This window comes from Strongylocentrotus purpuratus, unplaced genomic scaffold, assembly GCF_000002235.5.
Source record: "Strongylocentrotus purpuratus isolate Spur 01 unplaced genomic scaffold, Spur_5.0 spur5_scaffold_12, whole genome shotgun sequence".
Taxonomy (NCBI): Eukaryota; Metazoa; Echinodermata; class Echinoidea; order Camarodonta; family Strongylocentrotidae; genus Strongylocentrotus; species Strongylocentrotus purpuratus.
The window spans coordinates 32,636,009-32,655,423 of record NW_022145597.1 but is presented as its reverse complement, the minus strand read 5'-3'; the positions used below and the strand labels follow the sequence as shown (position 1 = coordinate 32,655,423).

Genomic DNA, 19,415 nt, shown 5'->3' with positions numbered 1-19,415 from the left:
AGTGTGAATTCCGGAGCTCTAGAGGAACCACTGATGCTATTTTCATTGTCAGGCAAGTGCTGGAGAAGGCCAAAGAGAGACATATCCCCATTCATTGGAACTTTGTGGACTTCAAAGCAGCATTCGATACTGTCTGGAGGGATGCTTTACGGAAGTGCCTTCTTTCAATAGGAGTTGAGAAGAACCTGATTGACCTCATTAAGTATATGTATGATCAGACCAAATGTGCTGTCATCGTAAATGGTAAGGTTACGGAATGGTTCCAAGTTATGACAGGCGTCAGGCAAGGCTGTCTTCTTTCCCCAAGTCTGTTCAACATCTTCCTAGAGTTCGTGATGGCAGATGTCAAAAACCTAGACAGTGGAGTTCAGATGGATGGCATACGCATTAACAACATCCGCTATGCAGATGACACCACTCTACTCGAGCTCATCTATGAAAAACTCCAAATATCAACAAACAAGCTGGTGGAAGTCTGTGGTAAATAGGGAATGAAAATCAACACAGCTAAATGCAGAATCATGACAAACGATGATGAGGAGACTTCAATAGATGGCAACCCTATAGAGAAGGTAGAAGACTTTGTCTTCGTTGGAAGTGTAGTCCCCTCGGTTACCAAATATGTCAAGAGACGCACAAATGTAGGTTCCTGGGCATTTTGCAGACTGAGAAACAATATATGGACCAACCAAGATAATTCAAGAGCCCTGAAGGTCAGAGTTTATAATGCCCTCATTCGTCCTATAGCCACGTACGGGTCAGAGACGTGGATGCTAAGGAAAACTGACCGGGATAAACTGGAGACCTTTGAGATAAGATGTCTGCGGACAATAGCAGGAGTCCATCTTCTAGATGAAATTAGAAGCGTAGACATCAGAAAGTCATTGAAAATCTCCAAGACAATAAATGAGGAAATATCCAACCGCCGCCTGAAATTGTTTGGACATGTGGTACGTATGCCACAGGAATTAACGCCTACCAATACAAGTCCACACCAATGACTTTACTGTGCCACGGCCACCAGGACGTCCTCCCCTGAGGTGGAAAGACCAAATCCGCCAAGACTCTGGATTAAGCCTGGAGGCTGCCCGACACCAAGCCCAGGACAGAAAAGAATGGAGGCAGACCACCCGTAGGAGCGCAAGGGGACACTCCGTCTTGTGCTCTTAAGTCAATTAATCACATTAACATTAATCAAAGGATTACCGAAGAGATGAACGTAATTTGATTGTCCTCCATGCAAGTCATTAGGGACTTTTAGATTTGCACGAAGACAAAGGTGGATTGCTACGATCGACGTCCTTTTAATGCACTGCCTTGAATGGACGTCACACGTATCAGTCCTCAACCTCTCTACCTCTCTAGATCTTCATCGTCTTCATCATCATCATTATCATCATCATCGTCATCATTTTCGTCTTCATCATCATCATCATCATCATCATCATCAATGTCACCACCAGCACAAGCACCATCTTCACCTTCATATTCAATGCCATCTACCTCCTGCTCCTGCTCCCCCTACTCATCATCATCATCAATTTTATCCTCAGCATCATCATCGCCACCATCTACATCATTATTATCATCATCATCATAATCATCCTCAGCATGATGATGATGATGATGATGATGATGAAGATGATGATGCTGATGATGATGATGATGATGATGAAGGTGCTGATGCTGCTGCTGCTCATGACGATGGTTATTATTATGAAAAATGATAATGATGCGGAGGATGCAGTGAAGAAGAAGAAGATGACATAAATGATATTAAGGACGCTGGTGATGATGACCATGTTTGTTATTATTTTCTTATTTTTCTATTTTTTCTCGGACGTTCTGCAGACGTTCTGATTTTATACAGGAAATTACTTCCCCTCCCATCCATATTTATCTCTCTTCCTGTTTTCTATAAATTGTCCTCCTTTTTATTATAGTTCTAGTCGATTTCCAATGCACGTTTTAATTATTATAATCATAATTACTCTCTTTATTGGGTGGATCCCGCAGTGGACGAAAAATAAGGATATTGTATAAGTTATACAAATGGATGTATTACCTTTGTACATATACCAATCTGGGATCCTCCTCAATAAAAGGTGATAATGTACTGTAGGAATGAACATTTCATCGTGGTAAAAGCCCCTTTCAAGTGTTGGGAGCCCCAAAGTGGCAACATTTCACTTGAATTGTGAAATGTTGTGAAAAGAGGATGTCATTTAACACTCGAATCTGCAAGTATTTTCGAAGCAAAAGTGTTTGAAGACAAATATTGATGAAAGAATACAAAACTTGGGTTTTTGTGTCTGTATGCAGAAAACCTTAATTTTGTATTCATCAATATTCGCCTCCAAACAATTTTTTTCTAAAAATCCTTGCGAAAGTAAGTGTTAAATGACAATCATCCTCTTTCACTACAATTGAAGTGATTTTTGCCATCAAATTTGTTGGGCTCCAAACACTTGTTAGAAAGGCTTTAACAAGATTTGAATTGTCACGGATTATATATTCTAGGTTTAGAATTAAGGTATGATATGTTTTTTATCTCGCAAAATTATCAGATATATAAATTATTAGATATATATATATATATATATATATATATATATATTGAAGTTGACAAGGATCAAGATCGCACCTGAGCGTCAAGTCGTGACGTTAAAATGATGTCAATCCCGTCCCCAATTCCAAAGTTGTTCACCAAATCATACATGCAACACAACTCACAAGCAAGATGAAGGCCAAGCAGTTGATTATTATTTCGTGCTGCCAATTTTACTGTTTAGTGTTACATGCCAATCGGGTTACTCTTAATTAAGCCTCGTTCAGATATGTCACAGCAAAATTGCGGCGTTTTTTCTTCATTTATTCTTCTAAATATATATATATATAAATATATATACATATATATTGTATTTATATAGCGACGTAAAATGTAATGCGATTTAGATTGCTCAGTGTGATTGCTTCAGCGCGCCATACCTGAACAAGCCTTTAGTCTTTACAGGTGAGGCAAAAAAGAAGATTCAATTCAATTCAATTTAGTTTATTTCACTTCTAATTAAAAACCTAAAATAGCGATGACATTTTAATACATTATACATCGTCTGAGTCTGAATAAATTCATCCCGTCCTGTCTCCGACATGAGGTGGCGCTACACCCCTTACATCTTCCACTTATGTTAAACCATGTTATTGAACAAAGTTGAATGAATTCACTTTTGCACTTACTATCATTTTGAATTCTTCAGTTTCCATCAAACCTATCATATCAACCTTTACATTATTGTTGGATTTAAAATCCGGATACGTAAATTTAAATTATTAGTTGTTTAAGACACACAGTATCAATATTCAAACTTGTTTTTAACTGAAAATGCTAACTCCAAAAAGACGCTTTAAGCAGGGCTCCCACTAAGCCAAGTTGGAGCCTCGAGTTGTGGCGAGCTGGCGCGATCTTATAGCAAGCAGTTTTATCATTAAAACATATTTCTTGATATCAAGAATTCAATTCTTGATATCACGAAATCGATTTCCTGATATCACAAAATCGAATTCTTGATATCAAGAATTACCATTGCTTTACAGCATAAAATTATTTCTTGATATCAATTAATAATAAAACGGCTTGCCATACTCTCTTAATTTCTAGGACTTATTTTAAAGTCCAAAGAATTTATTCTAAAGCCAAGGGGGACTTGGATCAGTCACTGATCTAAGTCCCCCTTGGCTTTAGAATAAATTATTTGGACTTTAAAATAAGTCCTAGAAATTAAGAGAGTAAGATCGCGCCAGCTCGCCACAACTCGAGGTTTCACCTCGGCTAAATGGGAGCCCTGCTTTACACTTTGGCTCCAGAATATCTATATAAAATGATACAATGTTTAATTACCAAGTCCACATAACTATAACAAAAAAACGTTTCTGTACATAACTTAGTCATATGAATCTGGTATTAAAGTATTACGTCAAAAGATATTGTCTTTAACTCTCATAAGTCATTTTGATAGTTCCTTTCTTTTCTTCCTTCTTATTTTTTTTTTTTTTTTTAAACAAAGAATCCGTAAATGAATGTAGTCCTACTCATTGAGCTTATGGAAATAATAACAGTTGTAAAACATTGCTGAATTCACATCATATTAAATTCATGAATGAAAATTACATCAAAATACTACTGTTACAATACTTTCAACATAAACCAAATATCAACTACTACCGTATTTTTAGTAGAGTAAATAATTTTTAGTCGAGTGCAGTGCTTTTAGTACAATGGGCTAATATACATTCAATGCAAGGACTTTCAGCAGTTACATAAGCATTTAGAAACATTGAAAACAAATACTAATGTCCTTTGCTTTATAATTGGACACATAAATATTTTTTAGTAAGGCATGTCAATCAATAATACTGTAACTACAATAATGATAACTGTTTTGATAAATTACGCACACATCATTATCAGCAATGTCTCATGACGAATACGCGAGGACGCTGGACTAAATACTATTTCAAACTTCGAACTACGGTTACTTTTCTCCAAATTTTGATTTGAAAACCTCATTTATTTTCTCTTTCTTAAGAAAGTAGATGAATTCCGTTTTTTCTCTCGCCTCATTCCCCTATAAAGCGCATTATCAGCTATAACAAGCTACAATATAACAAGCGCTTACGGTATTAATATTACCCGGGACATTGGCTACAATTAGTATTCCGCACATTGAAGAGCACATTCTCCACTCCCTGGGTAGCATTCCAACTTGTCGCCATTATACCTTCGTATATCCTACAGGCTACCCCTTTAACACCTGGGTGGAGAGAAGCAATGTAGATAACATGTCTAATTGCTCAAGGACATAACTGCCGTGTCGGGCTCTAACCAACGACCTTTCCATTCCCAGTCAAATGATTAAACCAATCGACTACGACACCTCTCCCAAACAAACGCTACATTTACTTTAGATTTCAGATAAGGAAAGATTTATTTAATCTACGACAAAATCATGAAAAGTCCAAAAGTAAAACTTTTGATACTCAATACAAAATCTTTACCAGCGAAATATTCAACTGCAATCGTCACCAATGCAGAAGCGACGCTCCCGGGGGCAGGGCATAGTGTCCCCACTTTTTCAAGTACCCTTAAAAACTGCCATGATAAATTCGTAAGAAGTGCCCCTATTTACAAAGTAAAAGTGCCCTTTTTAATTTTGAATGTGCCCCTATTACTTTTCACCTATGATAAGTGCCCCTTTTATTTTGACACCTGCCCTTTTTCCTTCGACAAGTTTCCATTTTTCTTTTGCAATAAGTGTCCATTTTCTGTTCTCATACGTGCTTTTTTTAATCTCTAGTAAGTGCCTCTTTTCATGTACGAGTAGTGCCCCTTTTCATTTTTGATAAGTGCCTCTTTCACCTCTGATAATAACCCTAACAAATTTAGGAGGTGCCCCTTTTCCTTTGTAAGAAGAGCCCCTTCCCCCTTTCTACTCCTTTCGAACTCCGATAAGCGCATCTTTTATTTTGACATGTGCCCCTTTTCTTTTATAATAAAAACCACTTCCCCCTTCTCATAAGAGCCCCCTAAAATATGATCGGTGCCCCTTTTCTGTCAACAAATGCACATTTTTCTTTACTATAAATGCCCCTTTTTCATTCTCATAAGTATCCCTTTTCATTCCTGGTCACTGCCCCTTTTCATGTCAGATAAGTGCCCCTTTTCACCTCTGACAATTCTCCTGTCAACAATGATACGTACCCCTTTTCTTCTCTAGTAAGGGACCTATCCCCTTTTCACCTCTTATAAATACCCTTTCACCTCTGATAATTTCCCTTTAAACAATGGTACTTGCCCGTTTTCCTTTCTAATAGGGGACCTATTCCCTTTTCACCAATGCCCCTTTCCCCTCTTATAAATGCCCTGTTCAAAATCTGATTGGTGCCCAATTTCCGTCTAAAAATGCCCATTTACCATTCTCATAAGTGACTTTTATCATCCCTGGTTGGTGCCTCTTTCCATTTCCCCTTTGATAATTACCCTTTGTACTTTGACACGTGCTCCTTTTCGTTTCGTCAGGCCCGGTCACACAGCCTTTCGCGTCTGTATCGCGGGTAAAATTTCGCGAGTTTTTTTTGCCCGCGGTTGCCCGTGGTGGAAAATGTGCAAAATTGGCTTACCCGCGGTTTACCCGTGGTATGCCCGCGGAACAGACGCCGGCGACTGTTCCGCGTCCTTATCGCGGGTGAAGCGCGGCGGTACCGCGGCCTACCACGCTTACACGCGGTACACACGCTAATGCACGTGATAACAACGCGGTACAGACGCGGAACAAACGTGCTATAACCGTGCTCCACCCGCAATTACCCGCTAAAATTTCGCGTCCAATTCCGCGTGTAACCACGTCTTAACCGCGGCCGTAGCACGTTCTAGCACGTTCGTTCCGCGTCTGTACCGCGTCTTTACCGCGTGTGTACCACGTGTACCACGTGTACCGCCCGCGATTATCCGCGGTCTAAATTTTTGGGCAGCCCAAAACTTTTTCGCGCGGCCAACCGCGTGTGAATTTCTTACCGCGTGTAACGACGGGTAAAGTACGGCTGTATCGCGTCTTTATCGCGACCTCAAAGCGTCCAACAGCGTCTGCTTCACGGGCAGAAATTTTTGGCCGTGATTCGGCCGCGATACGCCCGTGGAGGGCTGTGTGACCGGGCCTTAATAGGTGCCTTATCCCTCTCGATAAGTGTCCCCTTTTCCTCTTATCATTAAACGTGCCCCTAGTTTAAAGCGACTAAGAGCAATTTTCCCCCATAGCTCGCTCGCTACACTCCCTCGCATTGATTTATAGATGATATAATTATGTTACTTATCAAAGGTTTTTAGTCTTCCATAAGGAGAATGTGCTTATAACCCCATCATGATTGTGTTTTTTCCACTTTAGAAGATGTAACTTTTTGCACTACGACCTCACAAATCTTTTCCATGCTAGCTTCCCTTGCTCGCAAATGAATATTCAGACCATCACATCCAACTGCAAAGTATGATGCTTAAGCCATATATTGTATGATATATAAAGAGAAACAAATATTTAAGGATCCCAGATAATGTAATCACAATATAGGGGTTCGTGCCAATGTCTCAAAATTGTATATTTTCGCTTTAAGATTTCCCTTTGAAGGTGCCCTTTTCTTTCTCCAGAAAGTGCCCCCTTTTGTATGGTGCCCTCCCACTTTGGAAGTCGCTCCGCCGCCCCTGCACCAATGTGACCTAAATTGACCTTTCTGACATAATCGGCAAAATAACTACTATGAGTCAGAATCTAATAAAACATATAATCTCAAACATTTGGCAGTTAATGGCTGTATTGTATCCTCTGTTATCCATCAACATTATCATATTGAGTAGTTATAAATCGCATTTTAACATGTATATCGACAATGCACTATATAAATACATTCTTGTTAGCAGTAGCAGTAGTAGTAGTAGTAGTAGTTATATTTACATGAAACACAGATGTATATCGAATTCTAAAATTGTAAATGTATTTTGCAGTCTTATTTAAGGGGAAAAAAAAAATTCGTATCACTCCAAATGTACTCCTTGTTGACCCTCGAATTTACCACTTTCAGTCAGTATCTACATTCTGGTTTAAAGGGGACATCCACTTTGATAATAAGATGGTTTTAATAAAAGCACAACAAATGATAAGAACAGGTCAGTGAAAGTCCAATCAAAAATAATGTTATGAATTTTTGAAGTTGCGATGAATTAAACACAAGTTGGCTCTTTGTACATTAAATTGTATACAATTTAATGTTCTCCGTTCTTGATGACGGAATAGAATAGTTTCCCATACTTGGAAATAGAAACATTATTATTTGCAATAACCATTAGATAGGGCGCATATATCATGGAACATTTTCTCGAGGGAAAATAAATATTGATTTTTTTTTTTTTTTTTAGTACAGAGCAAATGGGAGGGGAGCTCACAAGATACGTCACAGAGTTGCCAATTTGTGTTTGATTGATTGCAAATTCAAAAATGTATAAAACTTTTTAATCGGAATTTGCAGCACGTTCCATGTGCTCCCGAATCGAGTGGAAAACCAACGTGCTTTTGTACTTTGCATCATACAATGGCTTTTGGGCTTTATTTTCATTGAGTTGATTTCCCATCCATGTTACAAGTTCAAATAAATTGCACTCTGTTTCTCCCATATTTTTACATCAACTTAAATTCTATCACCAGGTAGTTTTGCGCATGATGGAGAAGCATTTATTTTCCCCACATTTAGCAAACCCTCTACCAAATTGTAGAGCATTTTCCGTGCATCTTTTCCTGCTGTTTTTCACATTACCAATAGCGTTTCAACATCTTTGGTGGTGACTTTGACGTCTGTTAATCTCTGACTTTTGGCCCTTTAGATGTACATGTTTCTCTGAATGAACCAGCTCTTCTTCGTGGCATCAGGAATCCCAGAATTCTGCTTGGAGTTTCCCCCGCTATACATGCAAGCACATTACTCATTCAAATCTGACAATTTATCATGGAGAATTAAAAGACATACACAACGCAGTATTCGTATAATTTAGATGCTATAGCACAATAAATATTTCAATAACTAAACCAATTAATTCATGTATAGATAGATTATTAGATAGATAAATGAATGAATAAAAAAGATTAAATAAATAAACTAATCAATTTATTGATAACCCATTATGGTTCAAGTGTTAATACCAAGTACTTCGATTCTCATAGACGCCCACTCAATTAATGTTAGAGGATGAATCGTGATGTACCGTGCGGTAACTGGCTCAGGAAACAGTATCGTCACATATGTGGTAACATCAAAATTACCTGCATATGTCTGAAAAAGAACGAAAGCAATGGATAATGTTTATTTCTAATAATGATGATAATAATGATAATAATAACAATAATGAATAATAATTTTATTAATCAGAAAAGCCTCATCAGTATAACTGCTGCTTTTCCCAAGGGCCATGAAATTTATATAACCCCCGGAAACTTCCAGGTACCCATTTACACCTGGGTGGTGAATGGCAAATGTTGATTTAATGTCTTGCCTCGAATCACTCGGTATAACTCTTCCATGAGAAGTACAATATGGCACAGAGACTTTCTCGCCAAGGCACATAAATAATTGATGTTAATGGAACTTTTTGTACTTATAAAATACTTTTAAAAAAATCCTTTAATTTCGCATAGGCCTACTAGGAAATTCATCCTTTGAGATGTGTAAATTTATGTAGATATGGAAAAATAATTGCATGCAAAAACAATAAAGAATTAAAAAAAATACATAAGTATATAAGTAATACAAAGAGCATTACAAAAAGGAAGATGATAGATTTGACAAAAAAATGAAATAGGCATTTTCTGGAAGCGCGAAATGACACTCACTTTTCGTACCCCACACTGCTCTTCCAGAGCAAAGGTCCAATTTGTATTGTCCCTTGAGTAGGAGATTTGGAATGACGTAACCCTTTGGTTCGTTCCGGTCCGTCCCTGTGTGATAACACCAGTTACCAAAGTATCCTCGCCGAGATCGACCTTTGTGTGATTTTAATGATGAAAGGAAGAAAAATATTGATATATCCGATGGCAGATTATCTTGCATTTGATAGCAATGCTAAGGAAAAGCAATATATAAAAACATATGAACCATTTGAGCACATGTTCCCTTCAATATGAGCAAATCGAAAGGGCTGGTCAAATTTGAATGATATACGATGTATATAACAGTTATGTGTTTGTCTCCCCCTCTCCCCCTTTCTCTCTCTCTCTCTCTCTCTCTCTCACTCTCTCTCTCCCCATGTCACCCTCTCTTCTTCTCTTTCTCTATCTCTCTTGCTCTCTCTCGCCCTCTCTCTCTCTCTCTTTCCCATGTCACTCTGAAAAAGAGAGAAATGATGGGAAAGGGAGAGATTTGGAGAGACAGAGAGCGAGAGATGATGGAAGAGGGTGACATAGGGAAAGAGATAGAGAGCAAGAGAGAGAAAGAGAGAGAAAAGGTGTGATAGGGAGTGAGAGAGAGGAAGACGAACACATAGCTGGTATATTTACATCATATAAAATTAGTGTTCCATTGAAAAAGTCTTTCCATTTAAGTTTGTGGAAATGCATTTTCTAAGTAATTGAATGAGAAATCACCTCCACAGCACTAGTTTCTACGTTTTAAAACTTCATCAATGTTTCCAAATATTTGAAATCTGTATACATATTATATTGAAAGGATAGTGTATTACGGGATATTCATTGATATATATATATATATATATATATATATTAGCGGTATGATAATCAAATACATGATCAAAAGGCAGATACACAAAGAACATAAACTATAGGGGTAACTAAACTGTGGAGATTTCATTGTGTAACAGCGATTCCAAGTAATCAATGTTATGAAGTCAAAATGTCCCCCAATCCCTCTCAATAGTATACTAAATTGAATGCACGTAGTAAGAAATTGATCAACAAAAATGAAATTGAATGCCCCAAACAGGCCAATCGTAAGCGCCGCGTTAATCTGAACGCACGAAGTAGGAAATTGTATACGCACATTCGTAAATTTGATTTCACCGAACATGAGAATAAGAGTGCCGATAAATGAAACTTATTGCTCGGATTTTTAATTTGAATGCCCGAATTCACCTGCGAGCGATTTTAAATACAATACTTTATTGAAAAAAAAAAGAAACAAAACTTAAGATTAAAAGAGTTAAAGTATAATTTAAATTTCAGTTCGGTTACAGAAGGGATGAAAACGTGTATGTTTTTGTTTTTTTACAGACTGCTTAACTTAAGATTATAGATGGAGGGTGCATCTCAAAGTTTAAGAGGTAGTGCATTCCATAGTGAGGGTGCCAGGGTGCTGAAAGCACGTTCCCTGTAGTATCTGATAATGACTATGGGAGTTTGGAGGAGATTCATATCTATGGTGCGTAGATTACTAAATGTGAGAGTATGGCAATTTTTTTTAGAACAGGGGCTATTGAGTTCCAGATTAACTATAAAAGCTCTATCCCTTGTCTGTTTACTTGGTTCAAGGGACGGTAAGTGTATTACTAGTGGCTGATTGTGTATATTGTAAGTGTGCGAATGGAATAGATCACCTATGGCTAATATCTTATCTCTTCCTATTTAATTTCCCTTTTTCTGGTTGTTTTGCTTTTAAGCTTCATCCACCATTGTCTGATTGAAAAGATACAATTAGACAATACATTCTTTTAAATACTACTTCTTGAAAATGCAGAAGTCCCTTTTTTATTAATGTTTTTTTTTTTTTTTTTATCTTTGTTTTACATGCTATGAATGCTTTGGGAGCAACGCTTGAACAAGGCCTAAGGGCTTTATTTATGTAGTTCCCCATTTCATTTTCTAAATTTGTTTATGAGTTATTTTGTACCTTTTGTATCAATGTAATTTTTAATCGAGAATAAAATAAATGCAAATTGAAAAAAAAGTGATTCTTATAATGATGGGCATGATCGAGATCAAACACGACACAAACGTCTGTCCGACACCGTAATAATGGGTTCTTGTATAGCGCTCATGTCAGTCAGATTTGACCCTCCTAGCTGGCGCTCCCGATTATTACCCTGGCTTTAGCACGGCTGCCATACGGCACTCTAGCATTTCAAGGAATAAATTCATACCAGGTACCCATTTCAGGTTCTTCTAATTCTGGTAATCTTCAAAGGGCTATGCAGCCTAACACGAAGAGAAGGTTGATTTGTTTATACATTCTAGCTGTACAAAAAAGTATGTTTTGATATGGAAACACTTCAATTCGAATCATCTCAATGCGCATTTAGACATGCTAGAGCAAATTACCTTAAGCCACTTGTTGTTGTCGTAAAGGGCGGCGACCCATGCACCGGCGGATACCCATCCACCGGACCCCCTTGGAACGGAAACTCCATTCAGCCTTCCTCTGTAAGCTTCATGACCGGAACTCGTGATCGACGACGAGGTCAGACTAGAGTCTGGTATCCGACCATCTTCCACGCCAAGCCCCACACCGAGGACAGAAGGTGCGCAGCCTAATTTTGCATCGAGGTTCATCGACGCTGCAAAAAAGACGGGAAAAAAGAAAGATTCAGATACCCAACTGACCTTGGAACTAGCTTTCTTTCCTACTAACTTGCAAGGCAAGTTTGTCCTTTGAATATTTTTTTCCTTAAATGTGATCGGGAAATCTACCCTGACAACAAGCCATATGACGTATTAATACAAAACAGACGAGCAAGGACAAAAACAAAACAACAACAACGAATGGAGAAGAAGGAGAAGAAATGAAGGGAAAATCTTAGTTAATCAATGATTATCATGATTATGAAAATACAGTTATGTTGATTTTTCACGTGTTAATAAAACCTGCCATGCACATTTGTGCAATATTTTCCTGTATTGCTTGAGTATGAGTGTGGGAGGATGATTGTTAATAACCATAGGGAAAATTCCTCTGTGTAGGGCCATGCATTATATTATATTATGGTTCAAGCCATGCTCACATAGAAGATTAGGTTATAATAGGGGTCGGGGCAAAATGCAATGAATTATTGATAATTTATTGCATTTAATTTTTTTTTTAAATTTATTTGTGGGGGCGGCGACGTACTCTAGTCCCCGCTGTGTACAGTCATGATTCAGTGGCTAAGCAATGGCCTCGTTACTGTGAGCCCCCAGGATCAAAACCGTGTGGATGTGCTATATTAGTGCCCTTTTATGAGGCATTAACCCTCAGTATATTCTCATCCTTCATTATTCAGTTAATGACTCACAGATTACATCAATATCAAACTTTATGGGAAAGCCTGCCAGACCGACCAAGCCAGCTTTTATTCGAGTTGTATCTTCTTGAACAATCTTGAACAATCTTGTTATATAATGCCTTCTAATAAATGTTTTGAACATCAAATAATTTCAGTTTGCTCATTCTCGATTTTTAAAAATATCAAATAATGTAAGTATTCTTAACATTGCATGATTTCAATCTCAATCGTCAACGTTCACACCTAAGTATATACTGACGATGTATAGAACATTGCAAAACATGGCAAATCTTCCAAATAAAAATGATCTATTTGAATCTCTATACCACCAACAAAAAAACAAACACTAATCTATTGTTCTTTATTAAAATTTTCGATTGAAATTTGTGTCGTGTATTTGGTGTCTGACAAAGCTAGAATGGCTACCACACTCATTTCCCTCTCTTATTATGACTTTCTGAACATTCCTTTCCCTCTCAATACAATAAATTTCACCTGACTAAGTTATTCAAACCATCCCGGATCGTGGCGTCTCGCCACTCCTATTACGTAATCATTAAAAGGAACCGCATATACAATATTTTCCTGCTATACGTTGTACCGCAGGAAAATACAATTACTGTCAGTTTTGACTTAGGGACATGGGCCCCTATTTGATTAGCATAGTAGCATACACATGCTTTATCAGCCACGAAAAACAAACAATCACAAATTATTATTCAATAAAATCTGTGAATATATACTATTATCTAGATCTATTAGGAATGAATCATTGTCAAAATCAGTCCATAAAATGGGGTAAAAATTATTATTCCACAATTATGACCAATAATAATATAGGATTTCCCGGCCAAATTCGCGAGTTTGTCATTCAAATTAATTTTTCTTGCGTTCAAATTCGACGGTTTCAGTGCAGTCAGGTATATCTCGGGTTTATATTCCCTTTTCTAGTTTTCAAACCTATGGAATTTTCGTTAGAATCTACGTAATATGTTTCATTCAAATTAATGAACAATGTGCTTCTTTCGCTATTTAGTCATTCGATTTGGCGCAACACGATTTTCTGAAAACGCGACGGTGTACTTCTAGCATTCTAATTCATTTGTAGCATTCAAATTAGCACTTCGTGCACTTAAATCGATGGTCAATATACATTTCTCGTTCATTACACACTTTATATAGCTCATTTTTTTTCTTTCAAGATTTTTTTTTTTTCATGTGTATTTCATCATATTTAATTTCTTGCATTTATACACTTATACTTATTAGATTTATCTGATATTCATCAGCATTTAAGTTTGATTGTTAAGAAGAAAAAAAAAACGACTTGCATCTACGGACCTGATGGTCTCAGTATATTTGTAAATGTTCATGTAAGGAAGTTGTTTGTCTTATGTTTCATCATAAATTTATCATAATTTCATCATAATTTCATTATGGAAGAAGGGTACAATATTGTGACTGGGGTAGGGACTAGAGTCAACAATTTGAACATGATTCATTATTTAGCCATGTCTTTAGCCATCGATCTGCTGACGGGCAAGTGAACTATGAAACTCTTTAAGAAAAACAGAGGGGTGTGCTGGGTATAAGAGACGATATGAATTACTTTTGTAAAATTCCGAGTCTGTAGTAAATAGGGGCGATTGAGGGTACCCCACCTTTCCCGGGTATATGAACATGTCCGTGCAGAAATGTCATATCCCTTGATTTCGACCCTTCTTTACTTTATGTCTGACTACACCCATCTGCATTGTCCTGAAAATAAATAAATGGAATAACAGCTTAGACCCCAATGGCAAATCTTGCATTTTAACTGCATTATTTAAAAACTGTAAAAGTTTGTTGCAATTCTTCCCCCTAACATTTCTAACTTGAATAAAAAATATTATGAATACGAATGCCAGGTGTTAATTTGAATGATAAAAATTACGCTTGGACAAGTGAATATTAATTTGAATGCTGGTTGAGCAGTTTCGAAATTGAATGACAGAGCTATGAAACCCTTCGACCAAAATCCTAAATTAAATACAAAAACTGGAAAATTGAATGATAATTGGCATGGCAAAGCCGATCTGCGCTAACTTAAATGCAAAGTAAATGAATTCGAATGACAAATACGCGAATTTGGCCGGGAAATCCTATATATAATAATAATAATAATATTTAATTTTCATATAGCGCATGATACAAATGTCTCTAAGTGCTTTACAAATATACTATTACCCCGGTCATTGGATTCAGTGGATATATATATATATATATAAACCTTTTCTTTCAGTAGTCCTACTCTCCACCTACATATTCCATCAATTAGAGGTCACTTTAATTTGTCAGAAGTAAACTTTCTCTCTTATTAACAGTTCTACTGTGCACTTACCTATAGCATCAGTTAGAGGTCCATACCCATATAGCTCCATCCTCAAAGAAATGTAACCGTGATTGGTCTTTGGATGGATCCGGAAAGAGCGTCCAACTATCGGCCTAGCAAGCGTGTGAGTCACATGGCTATCACGGTCATAGTTTCCCGGAAATATCTATAAAAAAAACATATTAAGTTATATTGCAAAGAAAAGTCTCTCTTAATGAAGCTAATCGTTAGTTCATAACTCTATACGGCCTGTGCAGTAATACAGTGCTGACTACACACATTATGGCTTTGAAGAGCCAGTAATGATTATCATGGAAATAGATTTCTTTTGGCCTCGTTTTTTTCTTCTCATGGCAAGTCCCTATCTCAGTTTCCTGAACGATATTGTCTCACCTCCCTGGTCTAAAACAGCGAAGAGCTATCTGAGCTCCTGCGCTCGTTGTGGTCGGAACTTTCCTATTTACATGGCTTGATCAACTAATATGTCATTTTCGTAAGTTCTAATTCTTGTTTTTCATAATTCATTTTGGAAAATCCTGATTGGTTTGACAGATAAGTAAAGGCCTATAACTTGTTTATTGCTTTTTTTACACTCTTCTGCCCATTATCATTTTTTGTCACCTTTTATACATGAGACGAAAAATTGAAGTTCCTTCTCCTTCTTTCCTGTTCCCTAGTGTAGGAACTAAAAATGAAATATGGCATAATGTAAACTTATTGTGCATTTAAAAACGTCCACATCTCACTATCCTGAACAGTAATATCTTAAACACCGAAGAAGTGATCGGAACTTCCCTATCTGCATGACTTGATTTAATTCATTTTGAAAAATCCTTATTGGATTGTTAGGTAATCAAAGGCCTATATCATGTAAAACGAAAAAAGGAAATTCCTTTTCCCTCTTTACTGTTCCCCAGTTTTTGAACTAAAACTAAGATACAGCACTATGTAAACTTATTGTTCAAATTTTTCTCTCCAGGAGAGCTGGGGTATCTACTTTTGTTCATGATATTGATAATGGAATATGGAGGGTTTTGTTTTCTTTTTTTTTCTTTCATTTTTTAAAATCCCTCTATGTTAAACTGGAAAACTCTGTCTTTCTTTGGTTGTATTGTTTTTTTTTCTCCTTCAAAATAAATAAATTGATAACAATAATATAAATAACAATAGGAACTCGTTATATCAAAGCATTGTTTCATAAACTTTTACTTCAGCAAGACAATCCAAACGATTTTATATATAATAATAATATATACCATTTTTGTTTGTTTTGTTTGTTAGTTTTTATTTTCTTGTCAGCCCTGGCACAAAGAAGTTGTATTATAGTATAGCGATCAGTTTTCCATAGTCCCATGGAGTTCTTACGAGGTTACACTGTATATTTCTGAACATAAAGACCACCGATTAAGGTTCGTTAAAAATGTAAATAAGGAAACTGCAGTTCTGCATTTACCTCAACTGATCCAGAGTAAACGTTCAAATAATCAGTCCAATCTGTGTTGTCAAAACTAGAAGAAATAGTGTATGACGTCACCCACTGATCAGCGTTATTTCTACCCTGGGTCGTTATGGCCGTTACGATATAGCTGGACTCGAATTGGACCTGCATCCATTGGTATTGGTCGGCCGAGTAAGCGGCCCAGACTGTCGCAGAGTTCAGGCGGCCAGAACGGCTGCACTGGGACGCCGAGTAACAGGATGATTCGGAGAAAGCCGAATCGGGAAGAGCACCACTTTCAAGGCCGAGTGGTTGACCAGATATATTACACGGGTTTACTGTTGGAAATAAAGTCAAGAAATAATACAAGCATATTACAGAGTAATACTACGGAGGCATAGGAGTGCAAATAAAACACGAGAGTGAAAATTATATTCCATACCAAAGCATAAAAGTCATAAAACCATCAGTAAACACGGTGTTGGAAAAATGCAACGAGATTATGATATCTTAAAAAGCATTTTACCGTCGTCGGTGATATTTCGTAGGTGAGGTCTTTGTAGTATCCCCAAATCTTTTCTTAAATTTTATAAGGATGTACAATCTAAGTTGATACTACAGAGATAACATTTTTACAAAATGTAGTATTTTTTGCCTAAATTATTTTAAAGTTCATAGGACCACTAGGGGTAACTACAGTAGGTTAGCAGTGCATTTTTATCGAATATGGTCGAACATTTGTATAGATGTTGCCAATCTAAATATCTCTCCATTTTGTTAAACTCCCAGTACATGTAAAACAAGTTTTCATTTTGATAAAGTTTCACTGATGAAGTTACTCTTTGTCACCCTTGTGTAGACAAGGCATTATTAATATTATTCTCATCATCGTCATCTTAATCATCACCATTATCATTATTGATATTACTATCATTATTATTGCTATTATTAATACATGTATTAATATTTGCATTATTATTATTATTATTTGTCATCATAATTAATTTTATTATTATCGTTATTGTTATTATTACTCACCGGGGCAACACACAATGGAAATAATTTCATTCTCGTTTATCAGTCCCACTTTAATCTCACTGTACCAGCAGTCGGTGATGTTTGTGGCATTAGCAGGGCATATCACTGATTCGGCTTCAGCAGGAGCATCGACGGACGAGGACTCATACAGTGGACCGCTCACTGTCGCAAATACTCCTTGTTCAATAAAATTGAAGTAAAAAGTAGGAAACCAGAGTAGTCACAATAATGTTGTGAAGAAAACAGAAACAGAATATTCACTTTATCGGGTACCAAAAGAACGGATTTGTGATGACATACACCATATCATGTTGTATCATCAAGCAATCTGCTTACAATGACAGTCCTTCTTCCGCAAATAATTTCTAATGTTTAAGGATTTAGTATTTATGACAGTTTATCATTTCGTTTTTTAAATTAACAATTGTTACATATATTTTCCTTATTTATGATTCATTGTCAGAAATAAACTTTTTGTACTTTATATTAGTATTTTTATCGAAAAACTGTGTATTTACATGCATGCAAAGAAAAGAATATAAAATAAAATCAAAATATGCAATTTGGGTAGGCTCCCGAAACAAGAGTTTTGAAAACTGAAAATAATATGAGAAGAATTAAGGTTGACGAGGGAGAAAATCAACTATGAAATGGAATTTAAATCTCCAACTCGACCGTAATATAAATACTCCTGATCATGACACCAGTATTACATGTAAAAAGAGGAATACATCAATAATGAACTGAAAATAAGTTATTTTTTTTTAATTTAAAAACAAGAAATCAGAGTGAATAATAATATGTGTAAAAAGACTCAAACGCTTCCATGGAATCTCCAAAAAAGGGAAACAGTAAAGCAAGTCCACGCTCCAAAAAACCTTGGGTGAACTATAGCATCAGATGGAAACATTATTCATGAGATAAATGAAAGAATTACAATGACAAAGGGTACATTCAATCAATTGAAATCCGTAGTTGAACAAATAGAACATTACCATGAAAACCGAAATATGTAGCTTTAAGTCATTATACCTGATCCGTTTTTATTCTGCAGGTGTGAGTGTGACAATAAACAAAGAGCTTAGGAGAAGATTAAAGGCCACAGAGATTAGAAAAGATAACAAATTAAGAAAAGCACCCCTCATCAACACAATAAGAAAGAGGTAAATGTAATTTGTATGCCACATAATCATACAGAGAGGATAATTTAGAGGGAAAAAAAATTATACTATTAAGAGGGAAGATTGCTGAAAAGAGAAGCAATGGAAGCAACGCCTCACATATTTGCAAAGCCTGAAACAAACTTGCAACCAACAGTTAAATAAGCAATATCATTTATTTAAGAATAGTTGATAATAGACAGAAATGGAGGGCCATAGATGATATGGATAATGTCTTACCTTCAAACCCTAGATACTGACATGCCAGTTGGGATAAGTTCATGTTCCAATGATCTTGATGTACCAGCACGTACGTGTTAGGACTGGAGCTGGACGTTAAAGTTAGTGTTCCTTCATTTATCTTTTCACCAAGAAGCTTTAACGAATGGATGGTTACATCTATACAGTTTAAAATTAAAAAATAAGACAGATATATTGAGGGGAAAAGGAACAAAAATGGAACTCATTTACTGACTCGTTGAAACAAGTGTTAAACAAGACTTTACGGCGATGTAAAGTGGCTATACAATATACAAAAATTGTTTTTTAGAACACGTTTTGTGTTGATGTGAATGCAATTATATACGATTTGTGATCTACCACTCC

General features: G+C 36.5%; 2 protein-coding genes across 2 annotated transcripts; one reads left to right on the top strand and one right to left on the bottom strand.

Annotated features, from left to right (window-relative positions):
- Positions 1 to 521: 521 nt before the first annotated feature.
- On the top strand, positions 522 to 1,001 carry LOC115922524. Its single transcript, XM_030981499.1, has one exon. It carries the CDS (start codon positions 522 to 524, stop codon positions 999 to 1,001), a length of 480 nt encoding a protein of 159 aa, XP_030837359.1.
- A 2-nt stretch (positions 1,002 to 1,003) lies between these two features.
- Positions 1,004 to 17,959, bottom strand: LOC105439424 (lactadherin-like). The gene is made up of 7 exons (XM_030981497.1): positions 17,950 to 17,959; positions 17,650 to 17,823; positions 16,627 to 16,949; positions 15,183 to 15,339; positions 11,862 to 12,097; positions 9,426 to 9,575; positions 1,004 to 1,165 (listed from the first exon to the last, which is right to left on the bottom strand). Exons 1-7 carry the CDS (start codon positions 17,957 to 17,959, stop codon positions 1,004 to 1,006), a joined length of 1,212 nt encoding a protein of 403 aa, XP_030837357.1.
- Positions 17,960 to 19,415: the final 1,456 nt, after the last annotated feature.

Excerpts from the sequence above, each read along its gene's own strand:
- LOC115922524 (XM_030981499.1), top strand. The coding sequence starts at position 522 with ATGACAAACGATGATGAGGAGACTTCAATAGATGGCAACCCTATAGAG.
- LOC105439424 (XM_030981497.1), bottom strand. Across the intron at positions 16,950-17,649 it reads TTCCATTGTGTGTTGCCCCG|TAAACCCGTGTAATATATCT; the intron begins GTGAGTAATAAT and ends TATTTCCAACAG. Across the intron at positions 12,098-15,182 it reads ACCTCTAACTGATGCTATAG|CGTCGATGAACCTCGATGCA; the intron begins GTAAGTGCACAG and ends TCTTTTTTGCAG.